The 21,430-nt window shown below is 38.4% G+C and overlaps 1 protein-coding gene and 1 pseudogene across 1 annotated transcript in view; both read right to left on the bottom strand.

The window, feature by feature from the left end:
- The window catches only part of LOC103922454, a 42,246-nt pseudogene extending 40,708 nt beyond the window's left edge, over positions 1 to 1,538 (bottom strand).
- Positions 1,539 to 13,525: 11,987 nt separating this feature from the next.
- The window catches only part of ABCB1 (ATP-binding cassette, sub-family B (MDR/TAP), member 1), a 49,683-nt gene continuing 41,778 nt past the window's right edge, over positions 13,526 to 21,430 (bottom strand). The window contains exons 24-28 of the mRNA XM_009330539.1: positions 19,927 to 20,083; positions 19,281 to 19,478; positions 16,842 to 17,048; positions 15,126 to 15,272; positions 13,526 to 13,752 (exon numbers count right to left, since the gene is read on the bottom strand). Coding sequence (XP_009328814.1) covers positions 13,546 to 13,752; positions 15,126 to 15,272; positions 16,842 to 17,048; positions 19,281 to 19,478; positions 19,927 to 20,083 — 916 coding nt within the window. The 3' untranslated portion in view covers positions 13,526 to 13,545. The remainder of the gene's footprint in view (positions 13,753 to 15,125; positions 15,273 to 16,841; positions 17,049 to 19,280; positions 19,479 to 19,926; positions 20,084 to 21,430) is intronic.

The following is a 21,430-nucleotide window of genomic DNA, read 5'->3' as shown; positions in this document are numbered from 1 at the left end:
TTGAAGCCCTGTCGCTTCTCACAGTAGTGAGTGGACCAGTGGCACATCTGGCCCACAGCATAGAAGCAAACTGCTTCCCTGGGAATAAACAGCTTGAAGTGAGCCACTATTCTGCCCTTTATTTTTTGCAAATAAAACTCATTTTTTATTGCATAAAAGCCATATTTCAATGACACCACCTAGCAGTTACAACAGTTCTTACCTGAATAAGTAATGTTTTCTGCAGTAAAAAAGCTATCTGTCATGTCACCAAAGGTGATCATCATAAGGGGGAGACCTGCTCCATGGAGAATTGCCATGGTAGTGCCCAGCACCATGAGGAGTTTATCCCACCAGTCAGAGTATTGAAACTGAAAGTGGAAACAGAACTGTGCTGAAAACTTCTCTAATTACAGCAAATGCATCTGGGTGGCAACACAGTGTTAACAGTGCAGAAGGAGGGAGCAAAAAGTAAAATAAGAAAATGTTAATACATAAAATTGTAAAATTGTAACATAACCCAGTAACTTCTTAATAATTGTTTTAAGAATAAAATAATGGCTTTCATAAAATAAGAATAATAATAAAATATTAAAAACATATGTTTAAACAAATTTTGCATTTAATTTAATTACATCCAATTGGAATTTAAATTTATGACTATAACTGAAATTAAAAAAATCTAAGAATATAATATCTGTAATAATTTCTCTACTTTTACAGTATCTTAGATAGGTCCACACTTGGGGCTGGTGGGTCTTTACCCCTGTAAACAGTTTCAAGGCCAATATATTTAAAGCTGTATGAAAATACTGTCTACTCTACTGTTTCTATTTTAACTTTACTAATACTTCTCATGAAACAATGGTCATAAAAAACCTAAATATGATTGTGTACTAAGGGGAGTAAGAGTTTCATCATACATTTTATTGTACACAAGTATACAAATGGAAAATAATCAAATGGAAAATAATCACTCTGGGTTTTAGTCAGCTTGCTGAAGCCAAAAAATTTCTTAAATTCAGTTACTGGACCTACATGGAGGCAGGTGCCATGGGCTGTCCTGTTGCCACAGTGACCTCTAAACAGGCTCTCAGTTCACAGTAACTGTGAGATACTTTATCCTCCTTGTAGGGGGGTGGTAAATCACCTCTCACGCCCTGGAAGGGTAGTGCCTAGGAACGGTTAGCTCAGGCAGCTTGGTCCTGTCCCATACTCCAAATGAGGAAGAAGAGAAAGCGAAAAAGGGGCAAAAATGTCTTTCTTGTTGCATAATAACAAGTATGAGTCCTTGACTAAAAACGTATCTGCAGATGTGTAATGGAGTGGATGTGTTCAGCATCCTCTGGCTCTTACAAGGCACACATGTCACTGTGCCAGCCTGGAGTAGTCCTGGGAGACGCCGGTTTGAGCGTGACATGTCTGACCCCGCTGCCAGAAGATAGGCACTAGTGCTCAGACCAGTCTGGGGATGTGATTTCCAGGGGCACCCAAACCAAGAAGAAGAGAGGATCAATGGGTTTTCCTCCCCTAGCCTGTAGTGATGGTCTGAAAGGCATGGCTGTGAAATAATCCCCTAAATGAAGGAAGCCGTGTTTTTTGGCATAGGGTCCACAGGGTGCACCTTTGGGTTTTGCTGTGGCTGTTAACTGAATGGGGTTGCCCTGGTCTTTCAGGTGAGTCAGAGCAGTTTAGTGCTTCTTGTCCTCTGTGTGGAGAAGCAGGAATTACCAATGTGTGCTTTTCTTTTCTCCTATGTGTGAATTTTTACCACTAGTTTCCCACAGGTTTTCAGAAAATGGGGAGGAAGATGGGAGCTCTGTTGAATGCAGTGCTAGCACTGAGAATATGGCGAGTGTGATGCTAGTTGTCATTGCTCCTATATTGTGCAGTAGTGGTTTTCTCTTGCTTCCTCTGCAGGAAGAAGTTTTGTTTCAAATGTTGGAATTATCCTTTAGGAGGTAAAGGGGTATTCATTTTCCATAGCTATTTGGGAGACTTGGGAAATATTTTTGCTTACAAAACAAAAAAATTTTCCCTAAAGCTACTTCAGATTCTGTTAGATGCAGACTTGGCTTAAACCTGAATAAATCCCAAGCCTCTACTAATTAAGCATGAAATTGAATTACTCTGTTAAAACTTAATACAATCAATGAGACTGAAATAGTACAGAAGTTGTCCTGTTATTTCCTTTCCAAGTTAATTCAAATAGTTCATGTGCAGTTTCATTTGAAGTCCTCAAGAGGGCAGGTAACTAAAGATGTAATAAGAGACATTCTTATAGTATGTTACGGAAACTTCTTCAGATGGTTGTGGTCAAGCCGTGGAACAGGTGCCTAGACAGGCTGTGGAACTCCAGCAGCTGGAGATTTTCCAAACTTGCCTGGACAAGGCGCTGAGCAACCTGCTCTGACTTTGTTGTTTAGTTCAACTTTGAGAAGGACATTGGGCCAGATGACCTCCAGAGGTCCCCTGTATCTATGATTGCTCTAACTGTGCAAAATAGGTTGCTAAGCCACTATCCATTGTATTTGAGAAGCTGTGGCAGTCCGGAGAAGTTCCCACTGACTGGAAAAGGGGAAACATCACCCCCGTACTGTTTAATATCTTCATCAATGACATAGACAGTGGGATGGAGTGCACCCTCAGCAAGTTTGCCGATGACACCAAGTTGAGTGGTGTGGTTGACATGCCAGAGGGATGGGATGCCATCCAGAGGGACCTGGACAAGATGGAGAAGTGGGCCTGTGTGAACCTCATGAGGTTTAACAAGGCCAAGTGCAAGGTCCTGCACCTGGGTCGGGGCAAGCCCTGGTATCAATAAAGGCTGGGGGATGAAGGGATTGAGAGCAACCCCAGAAGGCCAACTGGATCCTGGGCTGCATCAAAAGAAGCGTGGCCAGCAGGTTGAGGGAGGTGATTCTGCCCCTCTACTCTGCTCTGGGGAGACCCCACCTGGAGCACTGCCTCCAGCTCTGGAGCCCTCAGCACAGGAAAGACACGGACCTGTTGGAGCGGGTCCAGAGGAGGGTCACAAAAATGTTCAGGGGGATGGAACACCTCTCCTATGAAGAAAGGCTGAGAGAGTTGGGGTTGTTCAGCCTAGAGAAGAGAAGGCTTTGGGGAGACCTTACTGCAGCCTATCAGTACTTCAAGGGGGCTTATAAAAAAGATAGCGGCAAACGTTTTAGCAGGGCCTGTTGCGACAGGACAAGAGGGAATGGCTTTAAACTAAAGGGGGGTAGATTTAGACTAGATCTAAGGAAGAAATTTTTTACGCTGAGGGTGGTGAAGCACTGGCACAGGTTGCCCAGAGAGGTGGTGGATGCCCCATCCCTGGAAACATTCAAGGTCAGGTTGGACGGGGCTCTGAGCAACCTGATCAAGTTGAAGATGTCCCTGCCCACGGCAGGGGTGTTGGACTAGATGACCTTTAGAGGTCCCTTCCAACCCAAACTATTCTATGAGTCTATGATTCTAAAATGCAAAAATATTGTGGCCTGCATATAAAAGAAGAAAATTAAAACTGTGTGCTTCCAAATCACCTGTTTAAAAATGAATGCAATTGTATTGTAAAATCTGCTGTGACTCTCTCCTGTTGTTTTCTGGATATGAATTTGGGTGGCAGAGTGGCTGAGAAGAGACTAGTTAGTAATTAGTATAGTACTGATAAGTTAGAATTAATTGCAAAAGAGTAACTTGAAAATGGAAGCTAAGATTTCCTAGTTTCTGACAATGCCTTTCAAACAGTATTCCATTAGGCAGTGATGCCAGGTGCTTATGAAAGTATAGCTAGTGTGGGAGATAAATTTTCTGGCATATGCTACCCTTATGCTGGGGGTTTTCTTTCTCATTCTTTCTGTGTCTCCAAACACATAGCTAAATCTACAGTGGGACTTTGATAACGTAGCAAAAGTCCTCTTGCAAACTTTGCTAGTGTCCTCCAATCTATATTCCACTTTTTTTTTCTTAAAGAAGAGGGTGGGAAGTTCTTTGATGCTTAAAGCTGCCTGTCTAGCCTTTCTAGCCTAGGCTAGGGCCAAGTGGTAGCTATTGGCCATATTTTTAAGCAGCTTTGGAAAATTAGGTGGGTAGGCTAATCTAACATTACAGCCAATTGCCTGTCAAAGACCTCTCATAGCTAAGTACTTTGATTTCAGATCATTAGACTGCAGTTGGGCAGACATGAAAGGGGTAGAGAGGAGAGCGTGCAGGACATCTGATCCCAATTGGCCCTCCATTCTAATAAAAAAGTTATACTTCCTTCAGAGAACTTGGGGAAGCATGTAACTTAGCTGTCCTTTAACTACTCTGACTTCAGTTCTCTCAGTATTTTGGATCAGCCTTTTAACAGAAGGGGATAGATACAGCTGTCACTATCTTTTCGCAAAAGAATGAGTGAAGCAGCCAAATTTTCAATAACCCCAATAGAAATTCTCAATCATAACATGAAGGTACAAGCAAAGCTTTCTGCTCCTCAGGCAGGCTTCCCCTGACCTGGGGGGTTCAACTGGATTTATCCATTAACAATTTATCTATATTTAGATATAGATATTGATACATTTTTATATCTGCATTTGTCTATATTGTCTGAAGAGAATAATGGATATCAAAGACTTTTCCAAAAAAGGAAAACTGTCTGATTATTCTTGTATTGTTTACCAGTAAAATTTAAGCCTATGCAGTTAAAGGTAAAACATTAGTAGAATAGAATCATAGAACAGCCCAGGTTGGAAGGGACCTCCAAAGATCATCTGGTCTGACCTTTCATGGGAATATTTTGAAATCAACTGCTATACTTACCATTTGCCTTCAGGTCCATAATCCTGATATGATACAGCAATATTATCATCCTTTCCATTTCTGTAAGACTTTGTTTCATCTTCAGAATGCATTTTAATCTGTTTGAGAAACAAAGTACCTCAGGAAAATCTACCAGTAATATTTAACTGAGAGGATGCAAAGCTAATAATCTGAAAACCTATATCCTGATGTGCTATTTGAAATCATCATGTTTTCCATTTTTAAACAGGACCCACAGGGGTGTCCTCAGCAGAATCCTTAGTAATATGTCATTTCAAAGCATGCAAATTTCTGCAGTTTACCATAATTAATACAAAATAAACAGTAAAATGTATTTTAAAGTAGAATGAAATTTCACTGGATATTTTTGCTTGGTTTTTAGTACTCACTATTGAATATTGATAATCTGTCTTAGACAAAATAAATGTGCTGACTTCCCGGGGGGGAGTGATCTTAATCTGTTTTCACCTGTTCTGGCAGGTTATTCAACAGTCAGTAGGACTAGGCTGGTTAGGACCAAGCAGTGACGTTGGACTTTGCTCAATTTACATAAAACTCTAATGAGGAAAAACTTTCAAAAACTGGTGCATGCCAGCCTTTTGCAGCCCCCTTGGAGCCTGCTAGGTCTGCAAAGGACTATGTGCATGCTCTGCCTCCAGAAATGAATAGTTTTGAAGAGCATGTTTTATCAGTCACTCTTGAAAGCATCTGAGAAGTCTCCTCTTAACTCCTCTCAAAGGAAGCCTCTTTGTTCATATTTTAATCATTCCTCGTAAGGTTCACAAGTAATCAGGATGACTGAAAAAAGCCCCATTTCCGGGAGCAGACCATCACACTGGGCCATGAACCCACCATAAGCTGTTCAAAGGAAGGTGCTCTTGTTGTCACTTTTCAGCCATCCATGATCAAACCGAATGGGAGTCAGTGTGATCCCTTTTGAATATCTTGTGCCCAGAAGATGGAGTTCATTTGCAGAAAGTCATATACTTTCCTTAATGCCAAATGCTCATAAAGACTCTTTAGGCCTACTCTTACAATAGGTAACAGATAATGCTCATAAGTTTTATAATAGGATTTAAACTGTGCTATATTTTCTCTCTCGAATTAGCTCACCTCAGCGTTTTATGGATGGTTGTGTTTATACATGGAAAATTGGTGTTCTCTTTTGAGAGTTTGATAGTGTTGGTTGAGAAGGAATGGAAAGCTTAAGAAAAAATTAAATCAAAAAATTTAATGAGTCAGAATAATAAGTCAGAATGAGGTTTGACGATGTGAGAGCTGTTAGGAACTTGGTGGAACTTGGTGTTTTTCTTTCATTATGAGTTCTCAGGGTGGCCTTTGAGGGCCTTACAGCAATGCAGTGGCAGGAGAAGGGTGACAGAGGGGAAAGGGAGAGCTGCTGCAGCTCCGCTCTCATCAGGAGAGGCAGGAGAGGAGAGAGAAGCAACCACAGCAGTACCTGAACATCCACTTTTCAGCTTCCTGTGGCCGTCCTGTGAACAATTATCTGCAATTCCTAACACAAAGGTTTGCCAGTCCCTGGCTTTCACTGAGTAAAGGCATGGCTTGCTGTCGTGCTGTCAAAACAATGTTCTATTAGAAGTGATGGCTTGTTGGCAAAAGTGACAAAACACCCCTCTCTCTCCTTGGGGAGACACAACCCAAGGCTGATTCCTTGGCTTAGGCTGTCAGCCAAAACTGGGGATGAAAGCAGAGATAATAAAGTATTTCTAAAACATTCCCTTTGTCATATTCCAGTCATCTTTGAGGTGCAGGATACTTCTACGTACCCTTTGGACAAAAGTTTAGAAAGTGATTTTCAAGCATTATTTTTATGACTATTTTCTTCTTAATATGGCTTGTGATGTACTGAATGGTTTTGACATACTGGAAGCCACCATATGGAGTGGATCTGTTTAATTGGTTGGATCCACATGGTTGACCATGATTTTTCCTGCACAGAATCACAGAATGGCTGAGGTTGGCAGGCACCTCCGGAGACTGTCTAGTCCAAACCCTAGCTCAAAGAGGGCCAAGTAGAGCAGGTTACACAGGGCTGTGTCTAGTCTGGTTTTGAATATCTAAATGTAGACTCCACAACCTCTCTAAGCAACCTGTTCCAGTGTTCAACCACCCTTACAATAATAAACTCTTATCTCATGTTTAGACGGAATTTGACCCATCACTTCTTGTTCTGTTACTGGATACAATTGAGAAGAGTAATGTGTATGGACATACATTGTCACCCACAATGAGAAGTTCATTGGTGTGTTATTGAGAATTATTTTAAGTCAGCTGTTGTCTGGCATGGACATCCTAGATATATATTTTATTATAATTTAAGGAAACATAATAAACCTGACAATCTGGAACATATTGGGAGGAATTGGCCACCAGCTCATTTGATCCTTCTTGATGAAACTTAGAAACAAAAGTTCACATCATTTTCAGATAGCTAGAGATGAAGAACAACTGTGCAATAGAAAATGGATTTTCTAGGTCAAATGCAATGAAGATAATAAGGTAAAGCTAAGGAATTTGCTATGACTAAATAGTATAACATAGCTACCTCTATAAACATAGAAAACATATAATTTGAGAACAAACTGATATCACAGTGTTCAAGTATCTGTTTAATATGTGAATTCCCTAATATGGACTTTTTAAGATGATAGATTTAATGACTTATTGTGTATAATGGTAAATGGATAAAAAATTATGTTCAGATGCCTAAGATATGTAACCTCAATTCATAGGCTGGAATCCAAGTAACTGGCCAGTCTGTCAGTTATTTATCATCTCTGAAACTGAAGTCAGTAGGCAAAAACACTTGAAAATGTTGAAGTGATTCCCCCTGAAACAGCTGTAATATTTCTTACTGATAGATGGGTATTCTGAAGCTTAACATTTGCAATATGCTCTGAGTATTTAGAAACAAAAACTGTGGATGAAAACAATAGTCCAAAACTTTTGTTGACTTAATCTGAGATAGAAGTTCCTTTTATTTGCATGAATATTCTGATGTTTTGCTTTTGGACGTGATACGGGATTCCTGAGGCAAACACCTAAAAGAGGTGTTTGCTCTATCCACAAGAAGGAGGCAAGATGGTTACGGGCAGGTGGACTGCAGCTGCTATTCTGATGTTTGTAGGTGATAGTACAAGAATTGTAGTCATGGCCAGTGCTGCTACACTGCACAAGCAGCTACACACACATAAACTCCTAAAGGTGGATGAGCAGGAGCAGCCAGAGAAGGCTGTGTTAGTGCTTCATGAGGCTTCGCAGAAATGTCAAGTCTGGTTTTGTGTCTCAAGCACCAAACTATTTACCGACTAAACTGATGTACATTTCCTCTACAGCTGGGAGCTGAAAGTTTTAAATTGTGTAGTTATATTAATTTTTTTTTTTGGATGAGAGCATATTCTCATAACAGTCTTCCTTTATGATACTCATGAATATACTCACCAGACATTTCTTCTTGTGAAGTAATCTTATCCTAGAAACAGATTTTTCCTCGGTGTAGAGCAATAAACCATCTTTGTATCCTCATTGCAGCCAGTTTTACCAATTATGTAACTAAATTCTTTTAAGTTTATTATTTTAAGTGACATAAAAGTGCATTGTACATCTATTTTAAAGTCTGTGGTAAATTAAATTGAACCAAGCATTGAATTTCCTATCCACAGCTGCAAAATCAAGCAATTCTGTAATGCTTTTATCTTCTATTAGCAGGAAATACTAAATCCATCTAATATAAAATACTGATGTCGGTGGTAAAATGCCTGTTGTCTTGCAGGTGGAAAGTTTCACTTTAACGTAACTGTAACATTTTAATACCCTATTTTGTAAATTTCTATATCTGTTCTTTAAAAATTATAGGGCATCTGACATTCAATGTAGATTGATAGTGGTGTTGAATGTAATATCTCTTAAAGAAGTAATTCACTCAGGAAAATGGCACTCAAACTCCATATCTGGAATCAAATTACCCAGACTAAATGAAAACCTCTTTGCTCTTGTAATACTCAGACAGATTTTTAATACATGGGAAGACTTTTCTTTAACCACCTTCTTTATCTTAATATATTTTGCGACAAATATGATTAAATTAGGAAAAAATAAAATGAAAGGCCTTTGATTTAAATGCTAAGATAAACTTTATCTACCATCATTGATTGCCTCCAGTAGGACTGCTTAACGTAGTACAAGCTGAGAAGAGCAGTTAGTGTCTACACAATTATGTGTAGTGTTCACACAATTATGTGTGCATAAATTTTGTTTGTTTTTTGAACAACATGGAAATGACGTATTGTCTTACATCACTATGAAATATGTGCATGTCAAGGAATGACTGAAGAGTTTGTACAACAAACAAGCATATTGATTAATCCAAAACAAAAGCTGTACAAAATGTGATATATGTACAAGTGAAGTTAAGAAGAAATTAATATTGCTGAAAGCCAAGAGTGCCTAGAAAGAAAAAAGCGTGAAGCCAATGTTAACCAAACAGCTTGCCAGAGCCCCAGCAGTAAATAGAGAGTAGATAATGCTAGTCACCTTACACCTATAGTAGCTTAATCCTTTCTAAGTTCTGCCCTGACTCTTTTTATATATTGCTGGTAACAAAGCTGACCTAATTAGGAACTCTTGAAAAGTAGGTGGGAACTAGGATTTACTGTGTCAGATAGATATGCATTTCTTCTCCCTCAATATTGCTTCATTTTAACATCTTACATGTCCTGAACTTAACTTTTTTCTTAGATTCCCCATTAATCAAGTTATTCACTTACCCCATTTTCATAAGTGATTTGAGAACCAAATCAGAAGTAACATGAAAATAAAACTATTCCTGTCCGTTAGATGATGTAAGGACCATGCTATTTTATCTTAGAACAGTTGTTCGCTGTATTCAAAAGATTTGTTAACATATTTGTCTCCTTTACTAAGCAAATGAACGACATCAGTTCTACCCATGGACACTTAAAGCAAATCTATTAAGACACAGATTATATATACATTATATATGTAGACACAGTCTTTACTTTTAAGTTATCTAAAATATCAATGACTATAAATGTTTGGGCCCATACAATTTCTAGTATTTCCATTAAAAAAGTTTGTCTTGGTGAATACAAAGCTGCAGCTAGTGTTTACAGATCTGCTTTTATGAAACATTATGTAGTGCAGGATCTAAGATGCTTATTTTAATATAGCAGTCCTTCAAGGTGTGACTGATTTTCTCGACACTAAGGCATTGACAATGTAGGTATTTATGATAATCATGCTCATATCCTTTTGAAGAGATACAATACGAGATTGTTGTTAATCTGGCCTGTCAATGACAGCAACTTTAGAAGGGGATGACCTGTGCCCCAGACTTCATTGCCCACACCTTTGTTAACAATGCACAAGATGGGCTCGCTTAGAGAAATGAGCTTAGGCACGAATGTTCACTTTCAGTTAGATGCAGCCCTGTCCTAGACCTCTACAGCAACAGCATTAGTATACTGATCTCCGTAGTTAACAGAGTACAGCTAGAATGAAATGTACGCAGGAATAAGCATACAAAGACAAAAGGAAATGTACTCACAATAACAGGGATTGCTAAAGATAGTTGGGGAAGAACTTTGAGGGAATGCCTGAAGAAGAGATTAGTGGAGATCCAGAACTGATTTACAGTCTTCCTTTGGAGATGGTACATGGTCTATGGCATTGGTGAGAAATAACTCCTTCAGAATCTTTTGAGGGGAGGGAGAATGCTGGAGTTTGTTTATGCTCTCATTCTGTGTCAGAAATTATAGAAGGGCTATATACCCTACTATAGTAGTGAGGTATTTGTTGCATAAGGAACAGCAAATTGCCCTTGTAGGGGTAAGTATGCTGGAGAATGCTGGGCAATAGGACACTGTAGTAGTCAACACCCTGATAAGAATCTGCAGTAAGAAAGGCTTTCTAGACCTAAACCCCATTTTTCTTCTAAGCTCTCTCTTTTGATCAGTTGTTTCAGCAGCAGGGCTATCAGACTGCTGAACTTGAGTGCTTCTTGCTTCCTTTTTCCCCCAGTCAGTGGCATATGCTTGGAAAGTGGTTCGGATTGCCAAGGTGGTGTCGATGCTGACATCTCTCTAAAGCCTTGTTCCAAAGGTAACGGGGCAAGAGGCACAAGAAATGTGTAAAAACACTGCTAGATTACCTTCCTCCAGAAAGGTAAGTTCTGCTTGAAACTGCTGCAGGCTTTCAAAAGAAGAACAAGACAGAGGAAAAGAGGTCTATTACTTCAGAATAACACCACATATGTATCTTATGATATCAAGGTGAACTAAAACGTCTCAGAGCCTAACTGAAAAGGCAGAGCTAGGAAGTAAGATCTCTTATGCCCTGTAGAAAGGCACAATAGAAAAATGGTCCTTAAAGCAGAATTGTTCTAGGTCAGTCAACCCTTCATGTGGGTCAAGCATTATAATGTAAAAGTGTATGAATAGAATACGGTGAACATCACATTTTTGGAGGTATCCCTGTCTGTCCTTTTGGCTTTGTGACTAAAAATTACATGATGAGGCATCTGGTGGTAGCACAATAGTAGTAATATGGTTGTTGTAGTCTTCTGAAAGGAAATTCTGAAAGGAAAGAAATTGTGAGCAGCAGCATAGTTATTTAAGCATTTATGGTGGATTTGGAAACAAAGATCCATTATCCTTAAAGGAAAGCGCTTACTTTGCTTACAGCCCCTTTCAACCAAAAGTGAGGTGTTTAGCACTTTTTATGCAAACTTTTGCGTAAATCTCAACAAAGGGGAAAAACTACTTTAGAAATGTGGAAGAAAAGGATAGGGGAAAATAGCTTGTTTTGGAAAGTTGCTAAATTCAACATGAATTTCTGAAATAGATTTTAAACTGTATGGCCAAAATTTTCAAAACTGATTTTCATATGTCTGTGGTAAAACAGTTACAGTGCTTGCCTGATTTTCAGGAAAAGCTAAATTTGTCCGCTAAATCAAGCATCTTTGAAATGATACGAGTTGGGGAAACAATCCAATCATTACTAATCCAATTGTTAAAAATTGTGTCATCAAAAATTAAAAAGCCTAGTTTTAAAAATAAAAGACTAAAATCCAGAATTTAGAAAAAAAAGAAACCTAAATATGGTCTCATTTGAATCTTCAGACTATAACATTAAAAAATATCCTTACTATTTAATTAAATATTAAATATTTATTAAACATAAACGTTTAATATTTAATATTGCAAGAATTCCATTCTTGCAATTGCAAGTATAACTTATGTATATTACGGTGCAGACTAATAGCCTTACTCATGGACAAGAACCTTACTGTATCAAGTAATACATAAATAGGAAACAACAAATTTGCTAGTCAAATTGGTTTTCCATCTAAGACAGGCATAGAAGAAAACAGGTGAGTGATTCAAGAGGAATACAATGAGACTATATCAATGAACATTCTGGAGAGTGTTATTAGTACATTGATGAGCGTAACTGCCTATCAGTTAGGCTGTGTGTGTATGAATATATACATGTAGATAAGACAGATCACGTGTAAATCTCAGGGAATCAGAAATTGCTATGACGGAAGGGTGGAAGACTGATTAATCAGGCCAGTTTTAAACTTAAAAACAAAACTTTACTGCATAGATATTCATTAACAATACACATTGCTAATGGTTAGCTCTTAATAATTATTATTCACTGATACTACATATTCAAAGCAGTTAGTCCTTAACAGTCATCCTAAATTAGCAACTAATATACAATACCACAGAGCTGATGCCATGTAATTAGCACTGATGGTTACAGTCCTTGAGAGTCTTTGTCATCAGGGTAATCAGGTTCAAGAGCTCTTCAATGCAGGAAGATAACACTGAAAAGAGTGTCCTTCCTTCCACCTCCTCCATGCCCAAATTCAATATTTTCATCTTTTATAAAATATTGCAGTCTTTAGAGAGTTCTTAGCCCTTGACCTCTGACCCTTAGGACTTTGGGAGACTTGCAGATACTACTTTCCTAGGCTGCAGCAAGTGCCTTGCCTCGCCTCGCCCATAGGTTGTGGGTTTTTTCTCATCTGCTGATTCTTTTCTGTGTTACATTTAAAGCAGTCTTTTCCCAGCTCTTAAGGTTGCACCTCTTCAATGATCGGTAACTGACCATCAGTGAGGTATTTACAGTTCTGGGACATTTGTTTTCAGCCTGCGCCCATATTTTCAAGACCTTTGCTGTCATCCCAGCCTAAAACTCCACATTGTAACAAGAAACATCTGGCATCAAGCTCCAGCTGACCTGCAAGTTCTCATAACAAGTTGATAACAAGCCTAATAGGCCAGGACTGACTGTGCCTTACAGAGGCACAGTGAGAATAAGGCTTTAGGTTTGTTTCTGGCAATAGCGAAACTGTTTTTACTGAGCATGAAAATGTTTACAGGTTGTTTACCAGACATGCCTGATTAGTGTGATTTTGACAGAGTAAAAACAAGCTAATTAACATTACATTTGGCTTAGCATGTTTCTACTTCTATGAGTGCAATAGGCCTCTGCTTTGGCCACATAGTAGAGTGGTTTGAATAATGAAAACTAGTAGTGAGAAACCGGTACATATTTATTTAGTATTTCTTGTTTTCATAGGACTTATGAAAGGAAGGATGAAAATCAAAAGTATCAAGACTGACTATTGATATTGAAATAATCGCAGTGACAAAAATAGCAGTTTTGAAATAATTACAGTGACAAGTCAGAGATAAGTACTGCCTTTAATTACATGTTGTGTGACCCACTTTGAACATTGACCAGAGAATAGTAGATGCCTTTTTCAGCCAGGAGCTGCTGATGGGTCCCTTGCTCTACGACCTGGCCGTTCTGGATGACGGCAATCTTGTCAGCATTTTGGATGGTGGAGAGGCGGTGAGCTATCACAATGCAGGTGCGACCTTTTCTGGCTTTATCCAGCGCTTCCTGGACAATCTGCATAATGAACAAACCAAAAGGTGAACTATTCTGGCAGCTGTCATGAGATATACCTCAATTGCCATCTGTGACGCAAACTGTAATATGACAGTGAGGGAAAGGGAATATCTGTGGCTTTGCCTTCCTGTTTCAGAATTAGCCTGTGTTGGCAAGGAGTCAAAAGTGTCCTAGCAGATGATGCCATGATAGCTAAGAGGATGAGATGAAACCAGGCTCGTTACTGAGATGCATGGTAGGAGAACAAGAGAAAATTGTCATAAATTGTAACAGGGGAGGTTTTGACTGGATATAAGAAAAATATTCACTGCAAGGATAATTAAGCATTGAAACAGGGACAAAAGAGAGCTTGTTGAATCTTCCTGGAGATTTTCAAGGACCCTACTGGGCACAGCACTAAACAATGTAGTTTGAATTCAGTATTGGCCTTTGTTTGAAGAGAAGGTTTGATTAGAGACCTCCAGAGGTCCCTTCCATGACTGATTATTTATATATGGGAGTTAAGTCGATAATCTTGGGTCAGTTACTATCACACTAGTTCTCATGATTTTGCAGGGAGTCTCGTGAATCATGTTTTTCTTAAAGCTAGCACTGGCAGAAAAATACTAATAAGAATCTCTGCTTTCTTTTCTTTATTTCTTATGTTTATTAATGCAGAATAAAATAAGAGATGAAATTTCTGTACCTAACTGGCACATAATTAAGAAAACAAAGAATCCTGAAATTATTTAATGGCATTTTCCCCACAAACCTTATGTTTTTACACCTAGAATTGATCAAAACTTAGTCCATAGGGTTTGAGCTTTTCAGATTATAATATTTGTTGTAACATTTGCCTCATTAATAGTAAGTACTTTTGTAGAATCTGTGTTGATTTTCTAAAGCTAGATTGTACTTCTGTTATACTAAGTTTGCAGCTTTGGACTTAAAAAAGAAATAAGTGTTCTAGCAATTTTTTCACTGGAAGTTTGTATATTAGCCATGAACATATAGCAAGGACTGGAGAGCAATGAGAGAAGGAAGAAAAATTATGAAAGCAAGATTTGGCCATTTCTGAGAAAAAAAGCTTTTTGGCAGCATCCTCAATCTTCTCCGTTTCTGAAGATTGTGCCTCCTGATTCAATTTTGATAGCACTTTTCCAGTTGAAGTCTGAAGAATTCCAGGCAAAGAAATGCCTTCTTCATTGCTACTTCAATCTGCCCATAGCCATACAGATGCAAAAAAAAAAAAAAATGCTTTTTTTTGGCAAGGAGGAGTAAGACCTTTATATTTGTCTGTTATTAGCATAAATATGTAATTTGCATAAACCACCATATTTCCATCTTTGGGCTTTAATCTGTGGGAGACTTAATCTGGCTCACAATCAAGTTACCTTTTCACTTTCTGTGTCTAAGGCAGACGTAGCTTCATCCAGTAGCAGAATTTGGGGCTGACGTACAAGAGCTCGGGCAATAGCAATGCGTTGTTTCTGACCACCAGAAAGCTGAGTTCCCTTGTCTCCTACGTAGGTATTGTATTTCTAGAAACAATATATTAAGTTCAGATTATGAATGCAAAACGATTCTGAAGGATATTTAAGCATATCGACCCTGACACCAGCCATCCATAAACTGCATATTCCATGCCAATAGCTCTCTGAAAACAGATGACCAGAATTGCTATCTGCCACAGATCTATAGGTCTTTCATTAGGAGACTTCCTTGTAACATCAAGCATTTCACAAATTAAAAGCAACAACCCCTCTAAGGTCGGAAGACAACATAATTTGCAATCAGGAGATAGAATACCAATGCTCAGTGAAAGTCTATGACAATACAGGGGATCAAACCCTGACCTTAAACACTCCAAGCTAGCACCCTAACCAATCAGTTATTCTACCCACATTTATTCATCCTGAAGAAAAAAATAGCAATGTATAAGATGTATCAGTTTCAGGCCAAATTACTTACTATATCTATATATAGACATAGACATTTATACATTTTATGTATATCTATACTACAGTTTTGGACAGTTATGCTTTTAATTTAGTTATGTCAGTTAAGGTAGACCAGTCAGGTCTCTGGACAAACTCATGTGTAGGTCACAGTAGTCTTTGAGGTATTATATATTTGGTTGCAAAAAGCACCAAAGTTTATGAGACATGATTACATATCACAAGATTTCTCTACAAAGTTTTGGAAAGAGCAGATCTTGATAAGTCATTAGAAACTGAACAAGATCTGGAAAAATCATGGACTTTGGCCATTGTATTTTTTCAAGAAACGCAAAAAGCAGCTTAACAGCATGAAATTAAGCTGAATATATACAACATACAACTAAGCGGGCAACCTCCTTGCTTCAGGAAGCTTTAGATACAATTTGACACAGGTTAGAAATTGATTTGTCAAACGCACAGAAGAAAAATCCATCCAGAGCTATTATATAATAAAACATGATTTCTATCTTAGGAAGTTCCTGAGTCACAAATTATGCAAAGTTAGATGAGAATTCAGGGGAAATATGATTAAATATTTAGCCTTTTTGAATACTTATTTGTAAATACATCTTGCTGGTCACTGCCTGGGACAAGATTTTGTGAATGCAGACCCTTCATCTGACCCAAGATGTTCATTCTTACATGATTATGCGTTGGTCAGCTATATATATGAAAAAATTTCTTAGTCATTTTTGAACTGTAGGAATACTAGAAATCTAAATTCTGACTAGGTATAATTGGAAGAAATGCATAAGAAACTTGTCAGTCTAGCAAAGTCTTTTACATATGCCTGAGATAAATAGGAGCTTAAAAAGAAATGTTTAACTCACTTAAAAAAGTCCACCCACACTTCCAGCTCTCAATTAGTTACAATTGTGGATTTTCTTCCCTAAAATCTTACATGTTCAGCTCTCCACCTGACACCAGAGTCCCCAGAGTAAAAATAAGTCTGGTAAACACAATTAAGAAAGATAAGATTTAAAAATCAGTTTCAGGTCTATTTGCATCTCAGGGAGTTATTGCACCCCAGGGAATCATAAATGGACACAATTTTTCCCTGCCACAGTAGGTCATCTCCAGTTCTGAGTAGGAGAGAAAAGGAATACTTACATCTGGCAGAGAGTCAATGAAGGAATGAATATTGGCTTCTTTTGCTGCACTGACAATCTCCTCATGTGACACCTCCCGACTGTTATCCCCATATGCAATGTTTTCGGCAATAGTGCAGTCAAACAGCATTGGTTCTTGTGAGACGATACCAATCTGAGCTCTCAGCCACTGGATATTTAGTGTCATTGCATTTTTGCCATCAAAAAGCTGAGAAACCAAACATTTTAAATTTCAGACACATGGCTATACATGTATTTGAGACTTACTGTAAATTTATACACAGAAGTTGTGCAATTGCAGCTCTTTCCTTAGAGATACCATATTACAAGCTCACATAATCCCCTCTCCTCCTACTCCTCTATGTTCCAAAATTTTCTAAGGGCTATTATATGAAAGTGAGGATAGTCCCTTCTGCTGCCTCAGTCCTTTTCTTTGCTTCAAGATTTCATCAGGATTTTGAAGGCAGCGGAAGACAGGATACGCTGAGGCAACTTCAAAGAACTTTGGGTAAAGTTTTTTCATTTCTTTCTTTGGTGGGAAAACTTTCCTGTATTTTGCATACATATTCCCACTGAAGGAACAGATTGGCAGTAGTATTCCATTAAAATAAAGGAAGAGTTGGGTTCATTCATTCACACACTTCTAAGCCAAGCATCCAGTCTTAAATTTAATTGTGATGTAATGCCTGACAATGGACAAATTTACTTCTGGATTCTTTAAGATATCATTTGCAGTCAGTTTTCTTTATTGGCAACTCTGTCAAACTTCTGCTAAATTTGGCTACTGAGCTGCTATCATTGTCTATTAGATAAATGACAACAGAAATTTTTTTTCTGGATAGATCAGTTTCATAATTATACAAGTCATATCAACTTGGACACAAATATACCAGGACGTTAAGAGGGCTGTTACATCTCCACTAGAATCACACAGTGCAGTGCTCAGGCTCTGTGTTGAGTGACACGATCAGCTGGGTAATTGAAGAACTGCCCCCTTCATAGCATGGCTACTGGACGTGATTAATCTACTAATTCCACAGTCTGTGTTAGAACAGCCAATTTTCAGCCAATATAATTGTTTTTCAAAGGAAAGAGATCATAATGAACCTGATTCAAAATCCATTGAAATCAGTGGCAACTTTTCTACATCTGCAGATGTAAGGGGGGGAAGAAAAAAAAAGCTAGAAAAGGAGAAATTGCTTTCAACTACATAGATATTTGCCATCTCTTTTCCTTAGAATTTCAATGGAATTGCTGGCTGCTAAGGTCTGCTTCCTGTTCCTTGTTTGATGTGAAAAATCAGTGATGAAGCTAGAGAACTCAGTTGTCACACATTTTGGATCCACCATACCAAACAGCACAACTTTTAGGCATAGTTACTCTCTTTACCAGACTAGCATAGTGCTCACTGTTGTGAACAGCTGTTCTTCTGACAGTTAGTGCTTTTAAGCATACACTCCTTTCACTCAGTTCACAGTGCAACTGAGCTTATGAATTAGTCCACTGCTTTTGTGGTTTCTATGCCAGAGGTCTGTGCTTTTCCCTTCAGTAAACCATTGTTGGTTACTTATGGATACAAGGTCAAAAACATCGGTGATGAAGTTGCACTTGGTTAAACATACTTTTGAGGCGCCTGTGCTGCTTCTTTCTACACATCAGTTTGCTGCACTGGACCTGTATGGGCATTTCCAATCTCAAAAAAATCTTGTCCATTGCATCTAGGCCTTATTTAAGTATTGCTTTATCTTTTGTGGGTATCTCTGCAGAGACAAGTTCTGAAATCCTTATTCTCACCTCATCCAACCCAAAATGTGTGGGTTCTTTTTCAGACAAAATCCCCAAGCACATTTACATCAAAGAGAAAATGGCAATAAACAATACCGTTATGTGAAAAAAATATGTAAAGTTGTGGAATAAGTAAGGCAAACCTTAGATCTATTTTAAACCAAAATTACTAAAAGTACTTACAATCTATTGCTTGTAAGTGGGCATACTCTGAAAGATGTTTCTGACAAGTAAAAATTATGATAAAGATTTATTAAACACTTTTGTCAGTGTTCACTGTTTTAGGAAAGAACTAGATGGCAAATTCCATTACTACATTATACAGAAGTATATACATACATTTAATAACTTTTAAAGTGTTCTTAACATAAAAACCTCAGGAAATTTGCTCTGAATTCAAAGCCATCATTGGGCATATTTTTACCACACAGATCTTGTTTCATTAATTCATTATAATGTGGGAAACCGGGACTTTTTCCATTGTATTATTCAGTGCATTTAAATAAGGAACCCTGATGAGCCACTGCTTGTCTTTAACATTAAAAATATTTTAAAAATAAAACTAGAAATATCTATTATACTTTATCACATCACATACAACCAAATAAGCACACCCTCACTTAACACGTTGACATGTTCTTACAAAAGTACTTACCATTTCTCCATCAAGTGGATCATAAAATCTCTCAAGCAGCTGAACAACAGTGCTCTTCCCACAGCCACTGCTACCAACAAGAGCCAGAGTCTGTCCCTTTTCTACTTTTAGATTAAAACCTTGGAGGATTTTGACCTCTGGTCGGTTTGGGTAGTTAAATGTCACATCTTTGATCGTTATGCTTCCCCCAAATGTTTCCTATAATTGAAATAGTATCACTGTTACATCTTTAAGACAATTTGACAGATGATTCAAATAGAATTGCAGAAGTCTTTTTTTTCCCCCACTGAAATCAATAGACTCTTGCATTTGCTGACGTTAACTCTGTGGTCTGAATCTTTGTGAAGCTATAAAATCAAACTACAGCACTGAACTATTTTGAAAATGCTCATAATTTTGCTGGTTGAATTCTACACAAGTTGTACCTTAACCAGATTTTCAAAACAAATAACCTTTAGACAGTGTGGGCAAAAGCTGGACACATAATAGAGAACTTGGTCCATGTTGTGTTTGGATAAACTGTCAAGAATACATTGAGATAAGGAAGTAATCAGAAGGAGAGGAAAAATCAGTTTGAAGGAACTGAGAAGAGTACTGTCCATATTTGTCAATAAATAATATCGCCCATTTTACATGGCTTACTTACAGGCTTCTCTCCTTCCTCGCTGTAACTATCTATGGAGGGTACTCTTTCAAGCAGTAGATACAAGTGGGCAGCTGACATCTTGGCTTTGGCATAGTCTGGAGCAAAAGAGCTGCTTTGTCCTAATGCCATTGCACCAAATACAACAGCTGAAAACACTCTATAAAAGAAATCAGGAAACAAAAAAAAAATCAATAAATAGACAACGAAGAAAAGGACAATGGAAATGGGGCTGCAGTCAGCTTTTTCTTTTACTCGGAGAAAAAAGGGGACTAAATTTAAAAAGAATAAAGTAGTAACCAACTATTATTGCTTTAATTACTCATTTAGCTCCAGAAATTTGTTTTTATCCTCTTTTAGGGAAGTGAGATAAACAAGTCTCCATTCCAAATTCAATGTTTTCATTACTTATTAGCACTAATTTCTTTAATTATTAATACTGGTTAACTATATTAAGTCTCAACTGGGGCTAGGTGGAAAGTGGTCAATGGATGGTAAAATCGTTACTCCAATCCTGTTCTACTATTGCTGTGGTTTCCTCTCTATGGTTCAATGACCTCTGGGAGTTAGTGATTCATTTTTAAGGTATCAGTGAAGATAAGAAATCAAGCCTGTAACAAGGTGACAATAAAGATTTAACTTGTTATCACAGCTCTGCTGGAAAAAATTCGAAGGGTTCACAATACCAGAAAAAGGTTGAAAACTACGCTATTATTGTTTTATGGTGAATGTAGATGTATCTTTACAGGCTACATTAGAATGGTTTAAGAACCTGCTGTCTTCAGCTATTAATTACTGCCACACAACATAGGATTACTCATCACTGAGAAATGGTAATTGACATTACCATTTGACATTACCAATTGACATTGCTGCTTACCGGGGGCTTGTATCAGGGATGTCACCAAGAGGCTACCAAGCCTCATACAGTCCACTGACTATTATCCACTGCTGTTGTTTCACTTGGGCACCAGTGACACATCCAGGAGCAGTCTGAGGACTATCAAGAAGGACTACAGAGCCCTGGGAGTGGCGGTAAGGGACTCAGGAGCGCAGGTAGTTTTTTCATCAGTCCTGCTGGTCAAAGGGAAGGGGTTTGAAAGGGCCAGTCGAATCTGGCGAGTCAACAAATGGTTACGGGACTGGTGCCACAGCCAGGGGTTTGGCTACTTAGACCATGGGACTCGCTTTGAGAAACCTGGTCTAGTGGGGGCTGATGGGGTCCATCTGTCACAGAAGGGGAAGAGCATCTTCAGTCATAGGCTTGCCAAGCTGGTGAAGAGGGCTTTAAACTAGAGATGCCGGGGGAGGGGAACCTCAATCTATCCCACTTCTACCAGTTTGATGCCAGGGCCAGCAATAGGTGCCCAGAGCCTGGAGAAGGAACACAGGTCAGCAGGAGAGCGCCTGAAGAGCAGCACGAAGGAACTCCAGCCAGTAAGACAGCTTCATCGGGGGCCCAACTTAAATGCCTCTATGCAAATGCATGTAGCATGGGGAATAAACA

Source organism: Pygoscelis adeliae, unplaced genomic scaffold, assembly GCF_000699105.1.
Source record: "Pygoscelis adeliae isolate BGI_AS28 unplaced genomic scaffold, ASM69910v1 Scaffold27, whole genome shotgun sequence".
Classification (NCBI taxonomy): Eukaryota; Metazoa; Chordata; class Aves; order Sphenisciformes; family Spheniscidae; genus Pygoscelis; species Pygoscelis adeliae.
Note: the sequence above shows the minus strand (reverse complement) of the source record. Positions and strands in the feature narration are given on the sequence as shown.